This window comes from Lactuca virosa, chromosome 5, assembly GCF_052849685.1.
Source record: "Lactuca virosa cultivar CGN04683 chromosome 5, Lactuca_virosa_CGN04683_v6, whole genome shotgun sequence".
NCBI lineage: Eukaryota > Viridiplantae > Streptophyta > Magnoliopsida > Asterales > Asteraceae > Lactuca > Lactuca virosa.
The window spans coordinates 244,269,885-244,292,682 of NC_136430.1; the positions used below are offsets into that span (position 1 = coordinate 244,269,885).

The 22,798-nt window shown below is 33.7% G+C and overlaps 4 protein-coding genes across 7 annotated transcripts; all 4 read left to right on the plus strand.

Moving 5' to 3' along the window:
- The first annotated feature begins 2,477 nt into the window (after nt 1-2,477).
- LOC145114741 (uncharacterized) lies at nt 2,478-7,053 on the plus strand. Of its 2 annotated transcripts, none has more exons than XM_079050813.1 (13): nt 2,478-2,896; nt 3,358-3,532; nt 3,628-3,711; nt 3,835-4,076; nt 4,176-4,416; nt 4,510-4,589; nt 4,682-4,766; nt 4,906-5,037; nt 5,125-5,238; nt 5,324-5,371; nt 5,470-5,554; nt 5,660-5,695; nt 6,241-7,053. In XM_079050813.1, exons 1-13 carry the CDS (start codon nt 2,760-2,762, stop codon nt 6,333-6,335), a joined length of 1,554 nt encoding a protein of 517 aa, XP_078906939.1. In that variant the 5' UTR covers nt 2,478-2,759; the 3' UTR covers nt 6,336-7,053. The 2 variants fall into 2 exon arrangements, with proteins under 2 accessions (XP_078906939.1, XP_078906940.1); XM_079050814.1 differs by having other exon boundaries at nt 5,473-5,554.
- Nucleotides 7,054-8,261: 1,208 nt separating this feature from the next.
- On the plus strand, nt 8,262-9,530 carry LOC145116332 (protein phosphatase). Its single transcript, XM_079052676.1, has 4 exons — nt 8,262-8,516; nt 8,609-8,693; nt 9,045-9,150; nt 9,292-9,530. Exons 1-3 carry the CDS (start codon nt 8,422-8,424, stop codon nt 9,123-9,125), a joined length of 261 nt encoding a protein of 86 aa, XP_078908802.1. The 5' UTR covers nt 8,262-8,421; the 3' UTR covers nt 9,126-9,150; nt 9,292-9,530.
- A 2,285-nt stretch (nt 9,531-11,815) lies between these two features.
- LOC145111518 (S-adenosyl-L-methionine-dependent methyltransferases superfamily protein) lies at nt 11,816-15,043 on the plus strand. 3 transcript variants are annotated; one of them, XM_079047784.1, is made up of 13 exons: nt 11,816-12,158; nt 12,567-12,625; nt 12,772-12,822; nt 12,905-13,040; nt 13,131-13,219; nt 13,307-13,405; nt 13,502-13,555; nt 13,681-13,825; nt 13,934-13,995; nt 14,079-14,166; nt 14,246-14,320; nt 14,413-14,574; nt 14,683-15,043. In XM_079047784.1, exons 1-13 carry the CDS (start codon nt 11,918-11,920, stop codon nt 14,922-14,924), a joined length of 1,503 nt encoding a protein of 500 aa, XP_078903910.1. In that variant the 5' UTR covers nt 11,816-11,917; the 3' UTR covers nt 14,925-15,043. The 3 variants fall into 3 exon arrangements, with proteins under 3 accessions (XP_078903910.1, XP_078903913.1, XP_078903912.1); XM_079047786.1 differs by having other exon boundaries at nt 11,817-12,158; nt 13,134-13,219; XM_079047787.1 differs by lacking the exon at nt 12,772-12,822.
- A 4,206-nt stretch (nt 15,044-19,249) lies between these two features.
- Nucleotides 19,250-22,102, plus strand: PRMT3 (protein arginine methyltransferase 3). Its single transcript, XM_079053083.1, has 8 exons — nt 19,250-19,412; nt 19,699-20,017; nt 20,122-20,508; nt 20,645-20,742; nt 20,832-20,910; nt 20,990-21,235; nt 21,329-21,496; nt 21,576-22,102. Exons 2-8 carry the CDS (start codon nt 19,709-19,711, stop codon nt 22,005-22,007), a joined length of 1,719 nt encoding a protein of 572 aa, XP_078909209.1. The 5' UTR covers nt 19,250-19,412; nt 19,699-19,708; the 3' UTR covers nt 22,008-22,102.
- The last annotated feature ends 696 nt before the right edge of the window (nt 22,103-22,798 follow it).

Below are 22,798 nucleotides of genomic sequence, written 5' to 3' on the forward strand. Positions count from 1 at the left end.
TATTGCCTCAGATACTCAAATTCCCTTTTTGCCAACTCTAGTATCGAGAAAAAACAAAAGTACAATGCTATCATTTAAAAAAAAATAATGCATAAAGAAGATGAAAGACGGAAAGAAGTTTTACTAACCTTCATCTCATTTTTCTTGCAAATCAATATTCCACCATAAACGATTGCAAAAAACAAAAATTTCTTGACAATTTTTTCAAAGAGAAGGCAAACATAATCAAAACCATAGTTTGTAACATATTTCAAACAACATTTCCTGGAAATAAAAATTCCACCATCAGTGATCAATTACAAAATTTTATGTTCTGAAAACAAAAATATGAAAAAATTTGAAACCAAATAATAATGAGTCTAAAAATTGATTAAGGGCTAAAAAACGAAGCATAATTTCATATAGTGGTTTTCGAGATCAAAATACTTTCACCATGAAACCACCTGATATAAAAACCTTTAACAATCACCTACAATGAGATTTGTAGGCATTATAATGTTAGAACTTCTCAAATCTTATGATTGATGATGAGGTAACATAAATTAATACGGTAAATGAAAAAAGAAATGCGAAACTACTTGCTCTAACCACCATACGAAAACATATGCATAAATAAAGATGACCATGTGGTCCTGTTTCCATACAATAATTCCTAGTTGAAGTTCTTGAAATGTAAGGAAGTACCTTTCTACTTTTAGCATTCGTAGCATCATGAGTAAGTAAGAGGGATGTTCTCCTGAAAATGACTTCTACATAAGAAATACAGAGAGCTCTTAAGATTTCTTCTGAAGTCAATTTTGCTAAAAAAAGAGTGTGGTTTATGGCTTAAAATAGAGATCGAGAGTGATGTTTGTGGCTTGAAATCACGGCTTACCTTGAATGCGCGGTGGCAACTTCTAAAATTATAGAAGAAAAACAAAAAAAAAAGTTCACTGTTGAAATTTAGGGCTTGAAATCGTAGGTTGTCTGCTATCTGCAAAATATCAAGATCAATAGTGAGTTTAGGGATTAAAATCGAGATAGAGAGAAAGATTTAGGGCGCAACATCTTTCCACACACACATATAGTCAAAGAAAGGTTAAAATGAAAAGGTAACACAAAACAACTTCAATTCAACACGATAAATCAACAAATAAACATATACCTCCATTGTTGATGGTTGTTTCAAGTTATCTAAATTTTAGTACATATGAACAAAAAACTAATAAAGAAAAGATCGAGTAGACCGATACACCGGCCCACCTTCATACATTCTTCTTCTCGGTTCGCCATAAGTAGATTCCAGACTGTGTGACAGACTAACAGCTTTGCTCTATTTCACATTAACCCAAATTGAGGGAAGACTTATGAAACTCGACAAAAATCTGATGAACGGAGGCAAAGAAGAACATGAACCTGACCATGCTTTCCCATGAACATCTTATCGCACAAGCCAAGTTAAAACCTAAATTAGAAAAAAAAAATTGATGATGGTGGTTTGCAGATCTAGATCCAGATCCACACATCACCAACATGGAGAAGAGTAGTGGTGGCAGGGTTGGGGGTGGGTGGGGGGAGAAGAAGAAATAGGTAGTCGTTGATTGAAGGGTGTGTGGCAACCCAGTTCTTCATGAGTGAGGAGGAGAAGAGTGGAGAAGGTTCGTGTTGGGGATGAATGGTTTGTGGGATTGACGCCGTGTATAAGATATGTCAGTCCATAATCGACAGATATCAGCCGAGATATCAGGGTTCAACATTGACTCAGAGATGAGGAGATGAGGGGTTGAGAGTTCGTTGGACTGATTTGTGATTCACACTGAAGGGAGAACCCAGGGGCGGAGGGGGTGACGTTGGATGGTGGTGAGGGTTCTTACGGTCGAGGGGAGGAGAGATTAAGGTGTTGGTGTTGTTGAGGTTTGGTTCATGACGCGAAAATGTTGAGAGGGTGGATATCAAAGGGACGCATCGGGTAGTGGAAGGCTGAGTTTTTGGGAGTTAATTCTAGGGTTCTTGGAGACTCATTGTTGAAAGAGGGCGAGAAAGATGCTATATAACATGTATTCAGAGTTAGACTTATTCAGTTGGCTGAAGATGAGGAATACTCGGTCAAATTTTGACCGATTCTGATATATTTTAGGGATAAGAATGAGTTTATGCATTATAGAATTGTTCTTGATGTTTTATCACTTGTAGCACTTAAAATTCAGTTGTTGACCGGATAACATTTTTTTTCTTCAATGCATAAAATTGTTGTAAATAATGCAATAAGCCTTGTACCTCTTAAAATTCAGCAAAACATGCTAAATGCTTATTAAGGTATAAAGATATATTTTTAAGTTTTAACTTATATATGACACAAATTTGATAAAAAAAAATTATAAATACATTAACACATTTTTTGTTACATTGGTATTTTATGCATGGACCATTTCAAAGAAGAAAAGAAACATGGTGGCACTTGACTGTTTTATAATGTGGCGTCAAAGAAGACAAGAAAGAGAAACCCAATATCGAGATTGGACAGATCAACCCAGCTGTCATACAAATAGCCGATCTAGTTTATGGGGTTTTCATATACCCCTTTACACCAGATTAAAACCCTACCTATCATCATCGACATACATATTACATACACATACATACTACAGGTTACTTGGTGACTTGATGCTGATGAGGTAAACCAGAAAGGGGCTCCGGAGGTTTCCATTTTACCTCTAATCTTCTTATTTCCATATAATTATATATAAAAAACCCCTAGATTCAGATTAACTGTGTGAAAAATGGAGGAGGGGGTGAAAGGGGGAGACGATGAGATTCTGGGGTCAAGCTTGACCATGGAGAAAGTGGCTGCTGCTAAGCAATTCATAGAGAATCACTACAAAACCCAGATGAAGAACATTCAGGAACGCAAAGAAAGGTATTCATAAAAGCAAATTGTGTGAATTGAAACCGTGATTCTTACTCACTCCATGGGATTCCCGTGTCCTGCATTTGTTTTTCATTTTATGTTTTAATTGGCGAATCTCGAATCGGAGTACTTTGGGGTTCTCTCTGAGGCTAGGTTTAGTACAGTCTTGTCTCCTGCATTTATTATGCTCTGAGATCTACGCTTGGTTGCTGAAAAACCGGTGGGAATTGAATCCAGTTTACTTCATCTGTATTAAGTAACTGAATTGATTAGATTGGAGTTTCATTTAGTTGTTGGGTCGATGCATGCCATTGATTTAGTTGTGTTCTTCAATTCTCGATTTGAACTTACTTTATTAGGCTGATTATTGTTTGTAAATGCTAGTACGATACTTAATTGGCATCACAAACATCATTTTAGAGTTTTGAGAGACAATCATATCAACTTTGACATGCACTTTTCCATTGCAGGCGATGGATCTTAGAGAGGAAGTTGGCTTCTTCAGACGTGCCTAAAGAAGAACAGATTAATCTGATTAAGGATTTAGAGAGAAAGGAGACAGAGTTCATGCGACTTAAAAGGAACAAAATATGTGTTGATGATTTTGAACTTTTGACAATCATCGGGAGAGGAGCTTTTGGCGAGGTAATACTCATATCATCAATCACAATTCCTTAATCTGTATTTCTCTTCTTATTGTCTGCAATTCCTTTATCTCTTTTATCTATCTTTCATTACAGGTACGATTATGTCGCGAGAAAAAATCTGGCAACATCTATGCAATGAAAAAACTGAAGAAATCAGAAATGCTTGTTAGAGGACAGGTATATATATATATGTCTTTAATGAACTTAATGGGAAGTGTTTCTTTTTGACTTGATACAAAAAGTGAGGAAAACATACTTTCCCTATTAAGTCCTAACTTTTTACAAATCTACCCTCAACAGGTGGAACATGTAAGGGCTGAGAGAAACCTGCTTGCTGAAGTGGCAAGTCACTGCATAGTCAAATTATATTACTCATTTCAAGACACTGAGTATTTGTATCTGATTATGGAATATCTTCCTGGAGGTGACATGATGACTTTATTAATGAGAGAAGACACACTGAAAGAAAATGTCGCTAAGTTTTACATAGCTCAAAGTGTCATGGCAATAGAGTCCATTCACAAACATAACTACATTCACAGGTTCGTATAAAGATAATGTTGATATTTTTTTTTATTGTTGTTATTAATATTAAGTATTAAGATAAGATGTTTGATGTGAGTTTTTTGTTTGTTGTTCAGAGATATAAAACCAGACAACCTTCTTCTAGACAAAAACGGACACATGAAGCTTTCAGATTTTGGGCTGTGTAAGCCTCTTGATTGTAGGACATTGTCTACATTGAATGAAAATGAAGCCATGAGTGATGAAAATATAAGAGAACCAATGGATATTGATGGTTTTCCTGATGCTGTGAATGGACATAGATGGAAGAGTGCTCATGAACAGCTTCAACATTGGCAGATGAACAGAAGAAAACTGGTGTGTTACTGTTTTATGAGTTATTGAAGGTTATTATTGTTTGTTTTAGATGATTAATTAATTTGATCTTTTTGGTTTTTTATGTGAGAGAAGGCATTTTCAACAGTGGGGACACCGGACTATATTGCCCCTGAAGTGTTGTTGAAGAAAGGATATGGAATGGAGTGTGACTGGTTAGTGTTGTATTACTTACTTACTAGTTGCTGAGGATATTTTTGTCATTTTCTTTTATTACATGACTGTTTAAGTATTACTATTAATGCAGGTGGTCATTAGGTGCAATAATGTATGAGATGCTTGTTGGATATCCTCCATTTTACTCTGATGATCCAATAACTACATGTAGGAAGGTATAACATGTTGCAACTGATTACTTTTTTTTTTTTTCAGTTATATTATTCCAAAATACATAAAAAGCATTTGTACTTTCACCTTGTTATTGATTTAGCCACTTGTTACAAATTTTTGCCTTTATCTGTTGAATTACAGATTGTTCATTGGAGGAATCATCTTAGATTTCCAGAAGACACAATGTTGTCACCAGAAGCAAAGGATCTCATTTACAGGTTGCTTTGTGATGTGGAACATAGGTTGGGGACAGGTGGGCCCGACCAAATAAAGGTATGTTAATTGCTACACATAATGTCATATAAAACCTAATTTAGATTTTATACAAAACTTATTTAATTTAAATTCATTTTCTCTCAGTCTCACCCATGGTTCAAGGATGTTGTGTGGGATCAATTATATGAAATGGAGGCAGCCTTTAAACCTGAAGTCAATGGGGAGCTAGACACCCAAAATTTTATGAAATTTGATGAGGTATCCATCTATCTATCTATCTATGTATCTATACGTATAAAGTAATTTAACTATAGATAAAAGTGAACTTGTTTTTTTTTAACAGTTGAATCCTCCAACTTCTGGAAGAACCAGTTCAGGCCCCTCGAGGAAGGTGTGTATAACTTTTAGTGATGCATGATAAGCTTGTTTGAAAGATATTTTGTTCTATTATAATATACTTATATTCTATTCTATTATATTATTATACAGCAGCAATTAAATCCCAAGGACTTGAATTTTGTGGGCTACACGTACAAGAACTTTGATGCTGTAAAAGCACTGCGAGATAATCCTGGTGAGTTTTTATGTGGGCAAAATGACTGAAAGGCCCTTGCATTTTCTGAAAATTTACAAAATTCACACTTTGGTATCTTACTAATTCTTGTTTAACTTTGACTAGATCTCATGCGGAGTGCATCCAGTGATTCATTATATGGTTAGCAATTTCCTACTTTATAATTAAAAACTTAAATTCTTTATTTTTATTTCCAAAAGGAGTGTGGCCTTGTATTGTGTTTGGCATGCATTGGATTGTGACTGCGACCGATGTCAATAGGACACAAATTGTAATTTTTTTTTATAAAGGTGGGCTCTCGATCTCTCGTTTCTGAAAAAAAAGACATAAATGCCCTCCTCGTCCTAATAATTATCATAGATAGCCCTAGAAAGGCTGTCGAGTCCCATCCCATGCTCATGCAACAAGCGCAGCCTTATGGCTGCGTTTGTTACACGGTACAATATTGGATGGGACTGGACAAACTTTCTAGGGCTATTTCTGATAATTATGAGGATGAGGAGGGCATTTATGTCTTTTTTTTCACAAACGAGAGATTGAGAGCCCACCTTTATAAAAAAAAAATTACAATTTGTGTCCTATTGACATCGGTCGCAGTCACAATCCAATGCATGCCAAACACAATACAAGGAACGGAAACGGGCCCTTGATAACATGGTGTGTTTATTAAATGTGACAACAAACAGCTGGGGAACTGAAGATGGATTATACAACAAAAGGGACAGCAGAAGAAAGCGACATACAGATGATCACATCAGCGGGTGATGTAATGTATCCATAATTAATAGCGCTATGGGATTAAAAGGCATAACTTATTGTTGTGTGTTATAATCAATCAGGTTGCTGTTGCCCCCCATTAATGGCAACCCAACCCAACCCAACCCCCATCCCCTCCCATTTGGCAGCCAATTAAAAGCCCTCCTCTGCCCCTTTCCATGAACTGATTCTACCAAATCCAGTGTAACCCACCCAACTCTACTGCCCCTCAAATTTATCTTTTTGAGGGCAGTAGTATTAAGTAAATGGGTGGCATTGGTTGGTGTAGATTTTAGTAAAAAATAAGATAAGATAATAATGTAAGTGTAATTGTACAGTAGTAGTGTATAATCACTAAAAACCCCAAGTGAGTGAGAGGGACTGGAGGGGATTGAAAGTATTAGGGCTGGGGACTGGGGGTAGTAAAGTAAAATGCCGTCTGTATGTCTGTCTGTGTGTTTTGGTTTGCCCAGGTTGACAAGTATAAAACTTGTCTTCTCTTGTGGCAGTTTCTAGAATATTTTATTTTATTTTTCTGACTTTTATTTTTTTCTTGTGTCATGTGTGTGAGCTTTTCTTTTATTGGAAAAATGGATTTTATTTTAGTATAAATTGATGTATGTCACTTATTGCTTTCCTTTATCCTAAATTAGTGTTGTATATGTAATCACTTTTGGTGGATTGCTACAATATATAATTTTATAATCGGGGGACCAGGTTATGTGATGACATGATATTGGTTACATACGTGTTTGACTGTTTATCGAACTTTTATTTTTCATTAAGTTTATGTAATAATGTTGTACTTTTACTAATTTAACTAACTTGTTATAATTAAAATGTTGCATGTTTCTATTATAAAAACAAATATATGTACATTGATGAATCAATTTAATTCAAAGTTTTAAAAAATAATAAGATGTAATAAATAATAATATAAGGCGATATACATAAATAAAAATTGTTATATTTTGGTACCTTTTTTTGTGGTCTAACAACTTTATTTTTTTTGGTCAATAAAAATCATATTTAAAAAAAAAATCCACTGCAATAACTTTAATCTCTAATTTTCAGTTCAAAATCGTTTCTTAATAACCTATATGACATGATATGTATTTAAACTCATATCTAGCTTTTTGAAAGGCCTATTATTATTATATATATATATATTAAAGTTGTGGAAGAAAGGAATAGTAAACTTGAGATACTTTATCCAAGTTTGGTCCCTTGATTTACATATACGGTTCCTGTACTTCTTTAATTAATTTATTCATGTCCTTTTGTTTGTGTTCCATTCAACTTTCCATTTTTTGGCAGAATTGGTCCCTGTATTATTGTTGGAAGTTAGGAAAACTAAATTTGAATGTTTTTTGGCAACTTTGGTCATTATTCTTTACCCATTTTGATACTTTTGGTCATTGCAATCAATATTTTTACACTTTTTTGGAACCTTTTAATATTTAAAGTTTGGCCACAAAACTTTAACGGTTTGACAACTTTGATCCCTTTTCTAAAAAGTTGCTAATTCTTACCCCTTTAATTCTTTAGCCATTTTCACACTTCTGGTCCTTGCAGTCAAAACTTTTATATTTTTTGTCCGGGGCAAAGCCCGGACTTTTCATCCTTGCACTTTCTATGTCTGTCATATTTATCAATTCGGAAACAACATTTAAAGCTTCTGGCCCCCGCGTAGCGGGGGTAACCTTTCTAGTTTATATAATATGTATATAACCTGGTAAGAAAACAAGATGTTATTTCATTGTCATGAGAAGTCATGTTAAGAAAACACAATGTTATTTCATGTTATGTCATTTTTAACAACGAAAATATATAATATATACAAGCTTTCTCTAAAAGTAGATGACTTTCATGATATATAATGTAGTGATTAAATTTAAAAAAACGTATTTTTATATGTATAATGTACATATCTAACAAAAAAATAATAATACCCTTCGAACACCAAAATACCAAATCGAGCAATGAAGCAATGCGCCTGAATTTTCTCCCCCAAACCGCCTCCACACCCGCCGTCCCTTGGCCATATATGTTGGGCCCCCAATTTGTTTTTCCATTCTATTCTCTCCGATTTGATCATCGAAAGGCTTTACATGGGATTCATAAGGGACAAGCGGAATTCATCTTCTTCAACGACGACTTCTCCTTGTGCCGATCTCAGAGCTGCGTATAATAATTGCTTCAACAAGTGAGTCTACGATAAATTCGATTTTTGTATATATGGGTTTCATTATGAAAAACCATCATTAACATCTGTATTTTCATGTGTATACATTACAGGTGGTATTCTGACAAGTTCTTGAAGGGACATTGGGATAAAGAAGAATGTGTTTCCGAGTGGGACAAGTACAGGGATTGTTTATCTGTAAGCTCATGTTAATCTGTTTCCTATCATCATTTACCTATATAAATCAACAATATCCAAAATGAAACACAAGTTTAATGCCATCATTGTAAAATTGATCTTCGTTTGACCTAGGGTGTATACACTTTGGGGAAATTCGTTTAGTCAATTTCATCGTATTTCTGGCTATATCTAGTTTGATATGAATCAATGAACACTCCAGGAAGAAGTAATAATCCGAGTTTCTGGATCAAACATGGCTCTTCCTACATCTACAACAGAAATTTATGCAAGATTGTATTTATATTCATAGCAAGTAATTTGAAGCATGCCATTAGCCCTAGTTTTTATTTTTGTAATCCATCTTTTCAGAAACATTTGGAAGACAAGAATTTGAGTCACTTTCTTGAAGCTGAAGGAGTGAAGAGAATACCTGTTCCTATTTCTAAATGAGGCATGCTTGTTTTTATATGAAGTGGTAATTTGCTACATCTTTCAAATGTTTATTGAAGTTTCTTTTGTATTGTATTTAGTATTACTTTTTTGTAGAAAACAGTCATTTTGAGGTTTTAATGTGCTTGTATTTTCTGTAAAAATGATGAATTTAATAAATCTGCAGGTATGGCAAAATGCTGACTGACTGGATCTTAGAAACCATCTTTTTGTGCAAAAACTGATTGTGTTCTTACATTTAATGGTGCTTATGCTTCTCATGGATTGTAGGGTCTGAGTAGTTAGGTTGTGTTTGATAAGCAGGACATGTGACACTGATTGAAAATGTTATACTGTTTTTGGCCTGAGATTGAGACTCATTTTGGTGCAAATATAAAATTTCATAATTGTTAGGATTCCTTTTTACACTGATTTTGTTGTGATCATTAACAAAAGTTGTTGATTGATATCTAAGGAGCTTGTTTGTAGTCTGAAGTATGTGAGGTGTTGAGAAGCCTACAAAACTTTTGATTGAACAATTTAAAAGATCATCTAAAGATGTTTTGCTTTTTTTAAGTAAATAACATCTAAAATTTAAGATTAGTTTTTAAAAGGCAAGAGCATTCACCATGGCTCTTGCTTAATTTGATCCTAAAATTAAGTAATGGTTTTAGAAATTGTTATACTAAGGGGGAGTTTGGTTTGTGGAATATTATGGAGGTAGTAGAATTTGTGGAATTGGAATTTATCAAAGGAATTGGAAAGTAAATTATGTAGTATAATTAAAATACATTTTTATTAATTTTTTGTAAATTAGTATCATTTTTAATAAAAATGATAGAACTTTTATTTAATTAAAATTTCATTTATTAAGCTCTTACTCACTCAAACATTATGTTGTTTTTTTGTTGAATTTGCACTTAATATATGATAAGAAAAGGAAGCTTTACAAATCGAAAAGATTTAATTGCATTTGATAAAAAAACAATTAATTGATATATAGCTTTGGGGCTAGGTCTAGGGTCACTTCGTCCGGAGTTGGGTGCATATTTGACGAGTTAAAGAAAGGATATGAAATATATGTGTGTGTGAATGTCTTAATACATGTGTGTGGGTATACGTGTGGGGGGTAGGGTGGGTATAGAGGTTGATGGGTGTAAGTGTAGGGGTGAGTTAGGGTTGGATGTAGAGGTGGGCATCAATATTATCGTGTATGTATAGGTGGAGTGAGGCGGGTGGGATGGATGTGCGTGTGGGGGTGGGGGTCGATGGGGGCGTATGCATGCTTATTGGTGTGGATGTAGGGGTGATGAGTGTTTGGATATGGATGTGGGTGTGGATGTAAGTGCAGGTGAAGGGGTATGGGTGATCATGTACTTATAGGTGTATGTGTATCAACGTTAAGAATAAATTATTCACAAGATCAAAATAATTGTAAGAAAATATCAAATAACTTAAGATATTTTTCATAATTAAATCAAACCATCTAACCGTAGATAACATTTACATTATATCAAGTAGCTTAATCATGGCCTAATCGAGGTTAGGCGGAGTTGAGCAATGGTAGATGTTGAAGAGGTTTGTGTTGTTAAATTTCTCAGCCGGTTCTAGGAAAGGAGAAACGTGACCATGACCTAACCATGGGAACATTAAAACCTTTTGCTTTTTTCCATGTCTGTTCATCGCCATCATCATTTTGTGATCTAAAAGCTTATGATATATATAAGATGGCTGTTTTGGAGGTTGACTTGTTGCGGAAAAGAAGGTGGCGTTATGTAGACAAATTGTTATTATGAAAACTGCTTAAAATACCTATGAGGGAAATCCATTTAAAAAGTTGAATGCGGTGTTTATTTACATGCATGATTTACTTGAGATATATTTTGATTGATTTTCTATCGTAATAAAATTGTAATAAAGAATTAGACAAGTTATTTACGTTAGTCGGTTTGATTTAGTTATGGGAAATGTCTCAATTATGTTATTTGATATATAGTAAAGATTAATTACAGTTAGACGATTTGATTTAGTTATAAAAAATATCTTATTCTTGTGAATAATTTATTCTTAACATTGATACATAGTAATTATTTTCAACACCATTTTCAACTTCTACCAAGTGTAAATACCTTTCTAAAATTTCAAACTTATCGATTTTAATTCATTGTTCTTTATCGCTCTTTTGCTTGAGCATCTTAATCATTGGTTGCTTACCTGAAATAAAATTAAATTATTTTGGTTAATCTAAAAGAAGCCTTGGAAATGGAAATGAAGTACCATTATGTTTAGGCCACAAGCGTTTGTTAAAATGCTAAGGAGAGAAATTCATTTGACATTCCTATAATACTTTTAGATTACAAGATCAATATTATGTTGTAGGTGGTCGTCGAAGATGGTGAAATTGCTGGTGGCCTCTGTGGGAACAGATGGTGGCTGACGATGTCTTTGATGAATTGATTATCGTGCAAATTGAAAAATGTATGGTTGGGTCTCTTTTTCATTAAATTATCATAAAAATCATTATGTAAAAAATAAAAATTAAAAAATATATATATATTTAAAGGGTAAGATAGTCATTTAAAGTTTGATAGGGACTGCAATTTAACTAGGCTAAGGACCATATATGTAATTTCAAAAATCATTGGACTATATCCAAAGAAATCAACAAAACAAAGGGACTATCTTTGCAGTTTTGTCCATTCCTTTTCAGCTCAACACTGTGAACCTAAAAACAATCCGACACCGAAGGGAAGCATTATTTCTCAGGTTTCAACACCAGTCTCCTTCCTGTGCTAGAAGAGTGAAGTGAACCCATGGTATATAAGAAGGTGATGGACCCTGTAAAACCGGCGGCGAAGGAGCCTAAGAGCCGGCGGCTGACTAACATCGAGCGTTCTTCATACTTCGCACGCCGAGAGGCGGCTAAGGTCTTGAAAAGCGTATTGCAAGGAGACGCTAATCGTAGAGCCGTTGGTTCCATTAAAACCCTCGTTTATAGTCCCTCCATAAGGAACAAGAAAGCCACATTTGCTTTAGTCTGCCAAACCCTAAAATGTGAGTTTCAATCTGCTCTCTTCTCTTAAGCACTTATAATTGAATTCTATTTTCTATTTTGCCTCAAACGATAAAAAAGAAAAAGTCTTGTGTTTGTGAATGTATATCGTCGGACAACAAAGTTAAGTTTATGCTAATTGATCGTTTATGCAAATGGAAATAGCTTTTCTACACTGCTTTCATTACTTGTTTTAATCTGCTAAACCCAAAATATTGCTAGTGTTCATAAACATTAGAAATCAAAACGAAGTTAGTTTCCATATTTTTCAATTAACAATTTAACACTAAGGGAAAGTTCCAAATTAGAAATCGAAACGAAATTGGTTTCCAGACATTGCAAAAAACACTAGTTGTTTCATGATTGGTCTAATTTCATATTGATTTCATCTCTTGTTTCTCTATCCACAGATCTTCCAATCATCAAGGATGTATTGGAGATTGCTAATGTATTAAACAGCAAATGGAAGGTAAGTAATACCTCAAAAAACATATTTGATACCTGATCTTCATTCCATAGTGACCATATATATATTTGAATTTGAATGTTATTTTTTTTAATGTCTTGTTACTATTTATTTGAAATTTATTGCTTCTGTTATTCGTTTTGTAATAGAGGCAAGTGGAATTGATGTACATAATCACCTATGACATTCTTTTCGGACAGGTACCTTCACTTTCTTGGATGCCACATTATATAATAATTTCTTTAAATTAATTATATACATAATTTTAACATTTTTTCATAGGATTCATCTCTAACAGGAGATCCAGAAAAGTACCTTATTTTGAGGAAAAGTCAACTACAATCAGCTCTTGCAAAGATCTTAGTGAAGAAGGGAGCAAAACGTATAGAAGATTTAATGTCCCAATATAAGATTCCTGGTTTGTTCTACTAATAACAATCCACTTCATTATTTATAATTTACACAACTATATTTATTAAACGAGATCTATGATTTATCATTTATGTAGCAGATGTTAAAAAACCTCGCTATGTTCGTGTCAATACTCTGAAATTGGATGTTGAAACTGCTGTGTCTGAATTAAGCAAAGATAATATGGTAACATATTTATGGTACCCTATTTAATTTATCTTTTTTTATTTTTCGGATTTTAGTTATTTTTGTTCCTTATAATAATCTTTACAGGTGGAGAAGGATGACATGATTCCTGATTTATTAGTGCTTCCACCAGGTACTGATTTGCACAATCATCCTTTGGTCATAAATGGGAGTGTATTTATGCAAGTAAGATTTAGTAATTTTTTTCATTGTGGTTTATTTTATTTCATTATCTTTTTCAATCCATAATTACATTAAATATAATTTCTTGTTTTTATTTAGGGTAAGGCAAGCTCCATGGTGGCAGTTGCCCTTGGGCCTAAACCAGGGTGGGAGGTTCGTTAATCTTTGGTTATATATGTAATTAATGACTGTTTTCTAGGGCTATTTTGGGTTTTTGTTTTTAATTTGATTGAAATGTAAATGTTGACTTTTTTTTTTTTTTTTTTGTTCTTTTTAAGGTTATCGATGCATGTGCAGCTCCTGGAAATAAAACTGTACACCTTGCTGCAGTTATGAAAGGTGAAGGAAAAATTATTGCTTGTGAACTTAATAAAGATAGAGTTAAGAGGTTGGAACACACCACAAACTTGGCGGGGGCCACCAGTATCCTTAACACTTTTTTTTTTTTTTTTTTTTCACTAACTGCTGTATGGATAAATAAATAAATGTTTTAATAATATTTGAGAAAAATAGACTTGACATGATTTATAGATGTGGAAGTTTTGCACGAGAATTTCTTGAACTTGAATCCTGAAGATGAATTGTATTCCAAGGTAAGTTTTTACTTACTTTGAGAATGATTTGAAAATCTGACTTTCTATTTTTAGATTATCTGATTTTTATTGGCTGCTTTTAGGTTCGTGCTATATTGTTAGACCCTTCATGTTCTGGATCCGGAACAGTTGCTGATAGATTAGATTATCTGCTTCCATCACATACCTCAGGTAAATTGCTAAAAATATATCTTATGCTTTAATTTATTATTTTTTTGATTAAATTTATATGTTTTTTATGTTGGGGAAGGTGATGATGGTGATGTGGGCCGGCTTCTCAAACTTGCTGCTTTCCAGGAGAAGGCAATAATTCATGCATTGTCTTGTAAGTTGGAATTCAAGAATTCTGCCTTTTTGTTGTATTGAAAAGACCAAAATACCCTTTTGGTTTTGTAATATATTTTTTTATTTGTTTAGTTCCAGGAGTTGAGAGAGTAGTCTACAGCACATGTTCTGTTCACCAAATTGAGAATGAAGATGTGATAAAATCAGTGTTGCCTTTTGCTGCATCTTTGGGTTTCCACCTGGCAACTCCATTTCCACAGTGGGCCCGCAGAGGTCTGCCAGTTGTTGAAGGATGTAAGGCCATGTTCTTTTATTTTTTTTATTTTTTAATATAAATGAGGACAAATTTGTAAAAAGTTAAGACTTGCATATAATGATATAACACATCTCTGTAATTTTCAGCACAACATCTACTTCGAACTGATCCTGTGGAGGATAAAGAGGGGTTCTTCATTGCATTATTTACAAGGAATGCCACTCATTCTCCTGAAAGCCCTCAGAAAGTTGAGAAGGGCAGTTTGGACAATTTGAAACACGAAGGTGTTGGGAAATGTGATTGCCACAAAAAGTTTTTAAGGGTTCTACCATTTACCAGAATTTCGAGATTGTATCTACATAGAAATTTAGTGATGCACGGAAGGTGATTCTCAATTTTATTTATGACACAATTTTGTATCATTTTGACATAAATTTGTTTTTGGTTTCTAGTTTGTAAGAACACTTCCATAACTTGGTTTGAAAGGAAAGACTCGTTTGTTGCTTATCATTTTCTCCATATTTATAAGTTTGTTTTTACTTTTTAGAGGCTAATCATGGCGTTGAGCTCTTTGAGTCTTTGTTGTCCATTCGGTTGTGATTACCTATAACTATAAGGCCGTGTTTGATAAAAAAAAAAGCATGTTTATATATTACTTTTAGGCACCACATTGATGATAAAACACCATAGTTTTAAATTCTTGTATCGATCTCATAGCATGAAAAACAATTTATTTTTAATGGATTAATTTTTTCAAACCTCAAACAAAATTCAAAAATTCAGGAAAAGAGAAATTGAAGAGAAAACCTTACTTGTGTAAAAACCAACCCTTGAAAGAAAAGATATGTAAAGAAAAAAAAATCCTGAACTGAACACTATGTAAAAATCAAAATAAAAAATTAACGATCAACAATCAAAAACTAAAAGATGTGATATTAAAGAGAAAACAGGACCCATGAACTAATTTAACTTGGGATGACAAATATTTGGAAGCAAATGAGAGAACCAAGTGTAGAAGACGGAGTGAGAACCGGGAGTAGAACATGGAGTAGCATTGTAGCTTAAAATAAATGAGTTGTGTTTTTGTTATTTTATACAAGAAGGTATAAGTCATTCTCAAGAAGTTATAGAATTATTTCTTGAAAACTCATTAATAGTAGCTAGGTAAAACAGTTTTAAAGAGTCATTTCGATTGCTAAATATTTCTTTTAACTTACTGTGGTTTCACCATGCTTTTCTCTTTTTTATCACCTCAATGCTACATCAATTTCCATGATTTTCCCCTCATTCTTATTTCATGTAGGAAATGATCACCTCTCACTACTTATCACTTTTAATGTTAAAATCTCTTGTGCAATATAAGTGAAGGTTGCACCAAAGAAAAATAAAAAGTGGGGTGAGATGTGGTGAATTCTCACTGTGTAAGAGGAAAAAATGAAGACGTGGTGGTCCCATACCCACCGCACCCGATGATAAGGGTGTACATCTCAATCTTAAAAGTTAGCAAGTTAATAAATAGTTTCAATACATGGTCTTACATACCTTGAGGGCGTGTTTTGCTCACCGATTTCGAAAGAATTTGGAGGAATGGAATATAAGATCCGACAAAATTTGCGTTTGGTTGACAAAATCAAAGCAATTAGAATTTTTTAGATTCCAATAAATTCCGTACTCGAAGGAATTGGTCATTCTTTGGCTAAAGGTAAAAATTTTAGACTCCATTCCTTATGTTTTATTGTAAACACACAAATGCGTTCCCATCTCCTCTTTATTTCCTACACGATTCATAAAATCAAAAACATATTATCATCATTTCTCCCACACCCTATCCATCCACACACCTACCTACCTACCTATCCACCCCACCCATACATCCACCTCACCCACACATACACAAGCCCACGTTTACCCCATCCACCCGACTCATCCCTACAACCCACACACCCAACACCACCCCATACCTACCTACCCACACATACACATACCCCCATGCCCTTACACCCACACCAATACTCACCCCACCCCACACCCACCTATAGGTACAAGCACACTCCCACGCCAATCAAGCTGGACGGCGACATCAAAGCCCTCCCCACCCCACCCCCACATGCTTACGACCACCCCATCCTACATTCCTACCCCATATCTGATGGGTTTTCTAGGTTATAAAAAAATTCATGTGGCGGAAAAACACTTAAACCCTTAAGTTCACATGCAACCTAGAAAATGATCTATGTTTTCTCTATTGATAGCTATAAATTATGAATATCAATAAACCCTAGGAAACCCTACTTTAATCGAAATTACAAGAAGGATTAGAGTTACATACATTTTGATTAATATATCAATTAATCAATAAAATCTCCCTTTGAATTCCTTGGAAAGCAAGCACCAAAAGCTTGAATGTCTCTAATGGCTTCTACCCAATTTAAATATAATAATAATATCTTGAATTAGGTAATTATCCAATATGATTAATCTTGAAACCCTAAAACACATAGCCAAAACCGGCCATGCTAAGAGGGTTCTAGAAAGCCAACTTTGCTTAACTATTGAACAATTACAACTTAGTCCATGCACTTCCAATTAATTCTAATTAACCCAAAACTAATTCCAATTAATTTTTGATTAATTCCTAATTAATTATAACTATTTCTAATTAATATATTAATCATATAATAAATTAACAAATGATCCTCTTTCCCCAAAAGTCATTCTATTCAGTTATATGTTATAAGGGCAACCCACACAGACTTTGCTTCTTTGTCAAGAATATATCAATTTAGTTATTGACTTAGACACCTTAATCTAACAATACACACCCCCACCTCCATTACACCCATATATATACCTATCCATTCGTCCATCTTACCCTACACTCACATGCCTATGCATACGTCTACACATTCACCTACACCTACAACCACACCCATACCCCACCCCTTACTCTATCATACTCCTATACTCACCCCACCCTATCCTTATCCCACCCTAACACCTTACACAACATCTACATCCACACTACACACGTATATGCCATGCCACCAAGCACATGAAGATGTTGATGTCGACATCACCCACCCTACTCCTACACCACACACCCACACCCACACCCACCCCACACCCACTCGCCTAAGCCCACACCAACAAGATCATATATGTTTGAGTAGGTACAAGTTTAATTAATATAGATTTTATCATTTTTTATTAAAAGTAATAAAAAGTTATACATGTCAACGAAACACATAATAAATCTCAATTTTTTCAAATTTCAATTCCTTTATATTCTAATTTCTTTAATGTATTTTATTTTTTGTAAAAATATTTTGCGAACCAAAACACCAAAAAAAATCTAGGGTTAATGCCATAAAAGCCATTATATATACAACCTTATTCCATTTTAGGCTCAATTTTCTTTTGTTCCTTATTTTCATTGTATTTTGGAAAATTTTCATTTTTGGGCCCTTGGTCAGTCACTAATATGTAATGATGACGTGTAAGTTTGACTTACATGAAATACTTTTATCAGTTTGCATTTAGCCCCAACATTTATGTATGAGTTTGTATTTAGCCACATATTTTTTGTTCTCCATTTGCCATTAGTTTTTAGAAAAAATTTCATTTTATCCATTGGCCAATCACCAACAAATATTTTAAAACGTAATAACTTAAAATGGAAAAGGAAAATATGAAAGCAAGAGTCGAAACTATGACTTCTTCTTGAGGGGAGGGGCGTGTTAGCTAGTAAACTAATGACTTTTTTTGGGGGTATTATCAGTGCTTATTGTATTTAATGTGTATATATGCATTTTAGTATAAAGGGAAAAGACCTAGTATAAGTATTGAATCTGAGAGATCTAATAAACAATATGACATGCTAATCTTTGAACCAGTCAAATTTGTTAATTCAATCTTAACTTATCTAAGAAAAAATTGGCTATTTCTAATGACATATTTTTTGAAAACCAAAGAAATGAGATGCCATTATGTAGGGTATTTGAGGGTTAAATGCAAGAAATAACCTTAAACATTCTTTTTTTTCCTTATTATAGCATTGCATTTTCATATTTTCTTATTACAACATGTACTTTCAAATTAATATCTATCAAGGCATTGTACTTTGATAAATATACTTGCTATAACAATATTTAATCTGTTGATTCAAATTATGATGGTTTGACACAAACTTAATAGATTTGTATGCGATAACAAATAGAGCAATTGGCTCATCCGCTAATACGCCCCACCCCTCAAAGAGAAGTCACAAGTTTGACTCTTGCCTTTAGTGCCTCTTCCCTTTTCATTTTAAGCTTTTACATTTTAAATTATCTGTTGGTGACTGTGCAAGGCTAAAATGAAAAAAAAATTCATTCAAAAAAGTAATGGCAAATGGGGAACAAACAAAATGTTGGGCCAAATGCAAACTCAAACATAAATATTAGGGTCAAATACAAACCGATAAAAAAAAGCCATATCAACCAAACCAACACGTCATTATAACTTGTTGGTGACCGACTAACGATCCAAAACTATATTTTTTATTGAAAATATAATGACATATGAGAAATAAAGAAAAAAATTGAGACTAAAACATAGTATATAATAGTTTTTGTGGCATTAATCCAAAAATTTGAAGTTTTTGTGTTAAAATAAAACAAGTATTGCACTCCCGAATATGTTTACGGCTTTATGAGGGTCTAAACGGGAATTTCTTAAATATTTTGCAGGTTGCTAGGGTTTAAGGGATTGTATGATTGTATCCACATCTGTAGTATCTAGGCGAGGATACCAAAAACCCTAGTCGTCTGGATCCCTTCTCCGGCACCCATTCTACTCCATCTGCCGTTATCCCTCTTGCTTCATATTGACATTACTGGTAACGATTTCTCCCTTTCTTTTCTTTCTGATTTCATAAGTTAACATGTGTCCAAGTGGTTTTAATTTAGTCGATTTGTCTTCAAGTTTGTTCTTTTTAGACTCTTTGACATCTAGTTGAATTCAATTTGTGGTTGTTTGTTTGATCAGTCCTAATGATAAAAAGAATTATATGTAAATTTACCTTGAACTTCTCTACGGTAATCAGCGTTCTTCCAGTTCCTCAGTTTAAGCTATTTGATGGCAAAGTTCTAACATTTTAAATCTTAATTTCATTTGGTTTTAAGATTTAAGATAATGGTGGCTCCGCTCTACAACACTGTCGACTCACCCATGAGAGACAATGAAGAACAGTTGCCCGGTATAAAAGACATGGATGTGGATGATAAAAAACAGATTTGGGAAGATTGGAATGCTGATGAAGAATACGATGAAGATGATGACGTTGAACTGCTCTGTTTATTTTGTGATTATAAATACATTTCAAGTGATTCACTCTTTGAACATTGCTTTTCAAGCCACAGTTTTGATTTTGGAAGCATCAGAACTACAATGAACCTGGATTTCTATGGTTGTTTCAAGCTCCTCAACTATATAAGATCACAGGTAAGAACTGTTCGAGAACGCTCAAAACAAATGCTTTATCAGAAAGTAATATATTGTGAAATTTTTTGCATTTAACTGTTTGTTCTGATTATTATTTTTACTAGGTGGGACAAAATCGATGTTGGAGTTGTGGAACTACATGTCAGTCTAGATCAGAACTACAAGATCATTTACATGAACCTTCTTTAGGAAGCAGTAATCTTCCATGGGACAATGACATGTACCTGAAACCATATATGGAAGAAGATCATTTGTTATATGATTTTGATAAAGATGAAGAAGTTGATGATGATTCTATGATATCATCTAAAGAGGACATGCTGGAAAATTTAAAGATAAGCATTGAAGAAAATGGGGCGAGTTCATCAGAAGTAAAATCTAATGATAAAAAGTCAAACAATGCCATTGACCATGAAATAGTAATCGTGAATAAAAACTATTTTGGCTCATATGGTTCATTTGGTATCCATAGAGAGATGATAAGTGATAAGGTATCATTACTTCTATGACTTATCTTATACTATGTCAATGGGACTAAATTGTAATTTTTGTCTTTGTCTGTGCAAAAGACGTAATTGCCCTCCTCATCCTCATCACTAAAAATAGCTAATATGTTATGTTATATAGGTAAGGACGGATGCTTACAGACAAGCTATTGTAGACAACCCTTCTCTTATAAAGGGTGCGGTTATCTTGGATGTTGGTTGTGGTACAGGGATATTAAGGTAATATTCCTTTTGTTTAGTGTATGGATATACGAGGGCAAATTTGTCAAAAAGTTATCTTATTTTATTTCTAATCGCTATCTTTATAGTCTGTTTGCAGCCCAAGCAGGGGCCTCAATAGTAAATGCAGTTGAAGCAAGTGATAAGATGGCTTCCGTAGCCTCTCAGGTAATCCATTCAAAAGACATAAATACCCTTCTCCTTCTCATCCTCATGTTAAGGAAGTTTTATTACTGGAAACATGCAGATTGCAAAAGACAATGGTCTTTTGTGGAATGAGTCTCCAAACAGAAATGGAGTAGTTAAAGTTGTGAATGGAATGGTTGAAGATCTTATTGAATCAAAACAAATTGAGCCCAAAAGTGTTGATGTTTTAGTGAGTGAGTGGATGGGTTATTGCTTACTCTATGAGTCAATGTTGAACTCAGTTCTTATTGCAAGAGATCATTGGCTTAAGCCTGGAGGTGCTATGCTCCCTGATACTGCTACCATGGTTTGTATCTAAAAATCCAATTATAGCATTCTAATTTTTAATCTTAAATGAAAGGCATATTAAGTATTAAGTATTTGTTTATTTATATTTTAGTTTGTTGCTGGATTTGGAAAAGGGGCTACAAGTATGCCATTTTGGGAACATGTTTATGGATTTGACATGTCATCAATTGGTAAAGAACTGGTGGAAGATGCTGCTCATATTCCCATTGTTGATGTTGTGGATGGAAATAATTTGGTCACAAATACTGCTCTTCTTAAGGTTGGTTTCACCTTTACTTTGTTAAAAGACCAAAATACCCTCATTCTGTTGGTTCTAACTTTTTATTTGTTTTGGTCAGACGTTTGATTTAGTGACAATGAAACACGATGAAGTCGATTTCACAGCCTCGGTCCAATTACAACAAAAGGGACAATCCACCGTAAGCAAATGTTATGGAATTGTACTTTGGTTCGATACTTCTTTCACAAACCGATTTTGCAAAGAAGCCCCTACAGTTTTGTCAACGTCACCATACACCCCCTCAACTCATTGGTCTCAAACTTTGCTCACTTTTTGCAAACCAATTTCACTATCATCACTGGTGGATATGGCCCACCATAGTTGTTTGCCAGCTGGCACAGATGCCAACCCAGCAGTTGATATAAATTCACGCATCAGTATTGTACGTGGTCTTGAACATCGCAGCATTGATATTTCAATGGAGGTGACTGCTGTTGGGTTTGATGGGCGAAAACGGAAATTGCCTGTGCAAATGTTTAATATGCGTTAGATTTTGATATGGTTAATGTTTCTTTGTATCGTGTAACCTTGTGACAATTTTTGTTTTATTATTTATTTTAAATGATGATTTTCATAGTTATGGAAGTGTTATTGGCATATGTGTTGACTAGTTATTAGCTACTGCATGTGCCTATTCTTTATTATTCAGTTGAAAACAAACTAAGTTTTGTTTTGTTTAAGTAAAGAATATTAGCGTCTTACATAGATTTTTTTTTTATTTTTATAACTAAAGTTTGGAGCAAATTCAAAAAAATTTTAAAATGTGGAAAAGATGAAAAGTAGAAAACTAGATTGGTTACTATGGATTTTTTTTCAACATGGACTGTATTTTTTTTTTCTCACATATGGACAAATTATGTCTATTTTATAGTGACAAAGAAGAAAAAAAAAATTGTAGATGATGTTTTGTTAGGAATAGTAGCTACCATTTGATAATTGTCCATTTGACCATCAAACAACTCTCATAAAAAATAGAAAATGTTGGTGCTTGTTTCGATCATACTACCATCAAACCATATCAAATGGGAAACAATTCAACATAATTTTAATTTCAAAAAAATCTAAAAAGACAAGAACAAAGCATATGTTCATATAGTTTTTATTATTATTATTATTATTATTATTATTATTATTATTATTATTTTTTATTTAATAGTTATAGCCATTGATTCAGGCACATCAAATCAATGAGCAATGAATGCAAAAAAATGTCGAGTTTTGATACAAAATATAAGTTTGTTTTTCATAAAAACCGGCAACGGAAGACTTTAAAAATAACAA

Bases quoted from the DNA above. Each gene is read 5' to 3' on its own strand.
- LOC145116332 (XM_079052676.1), top strand. From the start codon at position 8,422: ATGGGATTCATAAGGGACAAGCGGAATTCATCTTCTTCAACGACGACT. The intron at 8,517-8,608 runs GTGAGTCTACGA...TATACATTACAG, and splicing joins TATAATAATTGCTTCAACAA to GTGGTATTCTGACAAGTTCT. The intron at 8,694-9,044 runs GTAAGCTCATGT...CCATCTTTTCAG, and splicing joins AGTACAGGGATTGTTTATCT to AAACATTTGGAAGACAAGAA.
- PRMT3 (XM_079053083.1), top strand. From the start codon at position 19,709: ATGGTGGCTCCGCTCTACAACACTGTCGACTCACCCATGAGAGACAAT. The intron at 20,509-20,644 runs GTATCATTACTT...TATGTTATATAG, and splicing joins GAGAGATGATAAGTGATAAG to GTAAGGACGGATGCTTACAG. The intron at 21,236-21,328 runs GTTTGTATCTAA...TTTATATTTTAG, and splicing joins TCCCTGATACTGCTACCATG to TTTGTTGCTGGATTTGGAAA.
- LOC145111518 (XM_079047784.1), top strand. From the start codon at position 11,918: ATGGTATATAAGAAGGTGATGGACCCTGTAAAACCGGCGGCGAAGGAG. The intron at 13,220-13,306 runs GTAACATATTTA...TAATCTTTACAG, and splicing joins AATTAAGCAAAGATAATATG to GTGGAGAAGGATGACATGAT. The intron at 13,556-13,680 runs GTTCGTTAATCT...GTTCTTTTTAAG, and splicing joins GGCCTAAACCAGGGTGGGAG to GTTATCGATGCATGTGCAGC.
- LOC145114741 (XM_079050813.1), top strand. From the start codon at position 2,760: ATGGAGGAGGGGGTGAAAGGGGGAGACGATGAGATTCTGGGGTCAAGC. The intron at 4,767-4,905 runs GTATAACATGTT...GTTGAATTACAG, and splicing joins CAATAACTACATGTAGGAAG to ATTGTTCATTGGAGGAATCA. The intron at 5,038-5,124 runs GTATGTTAATTG...ATTTTCTCTCAG, and splicing joins GTGGGCCCGACCAAATAAAG to TCTCACCCATGGTTCAAGGA.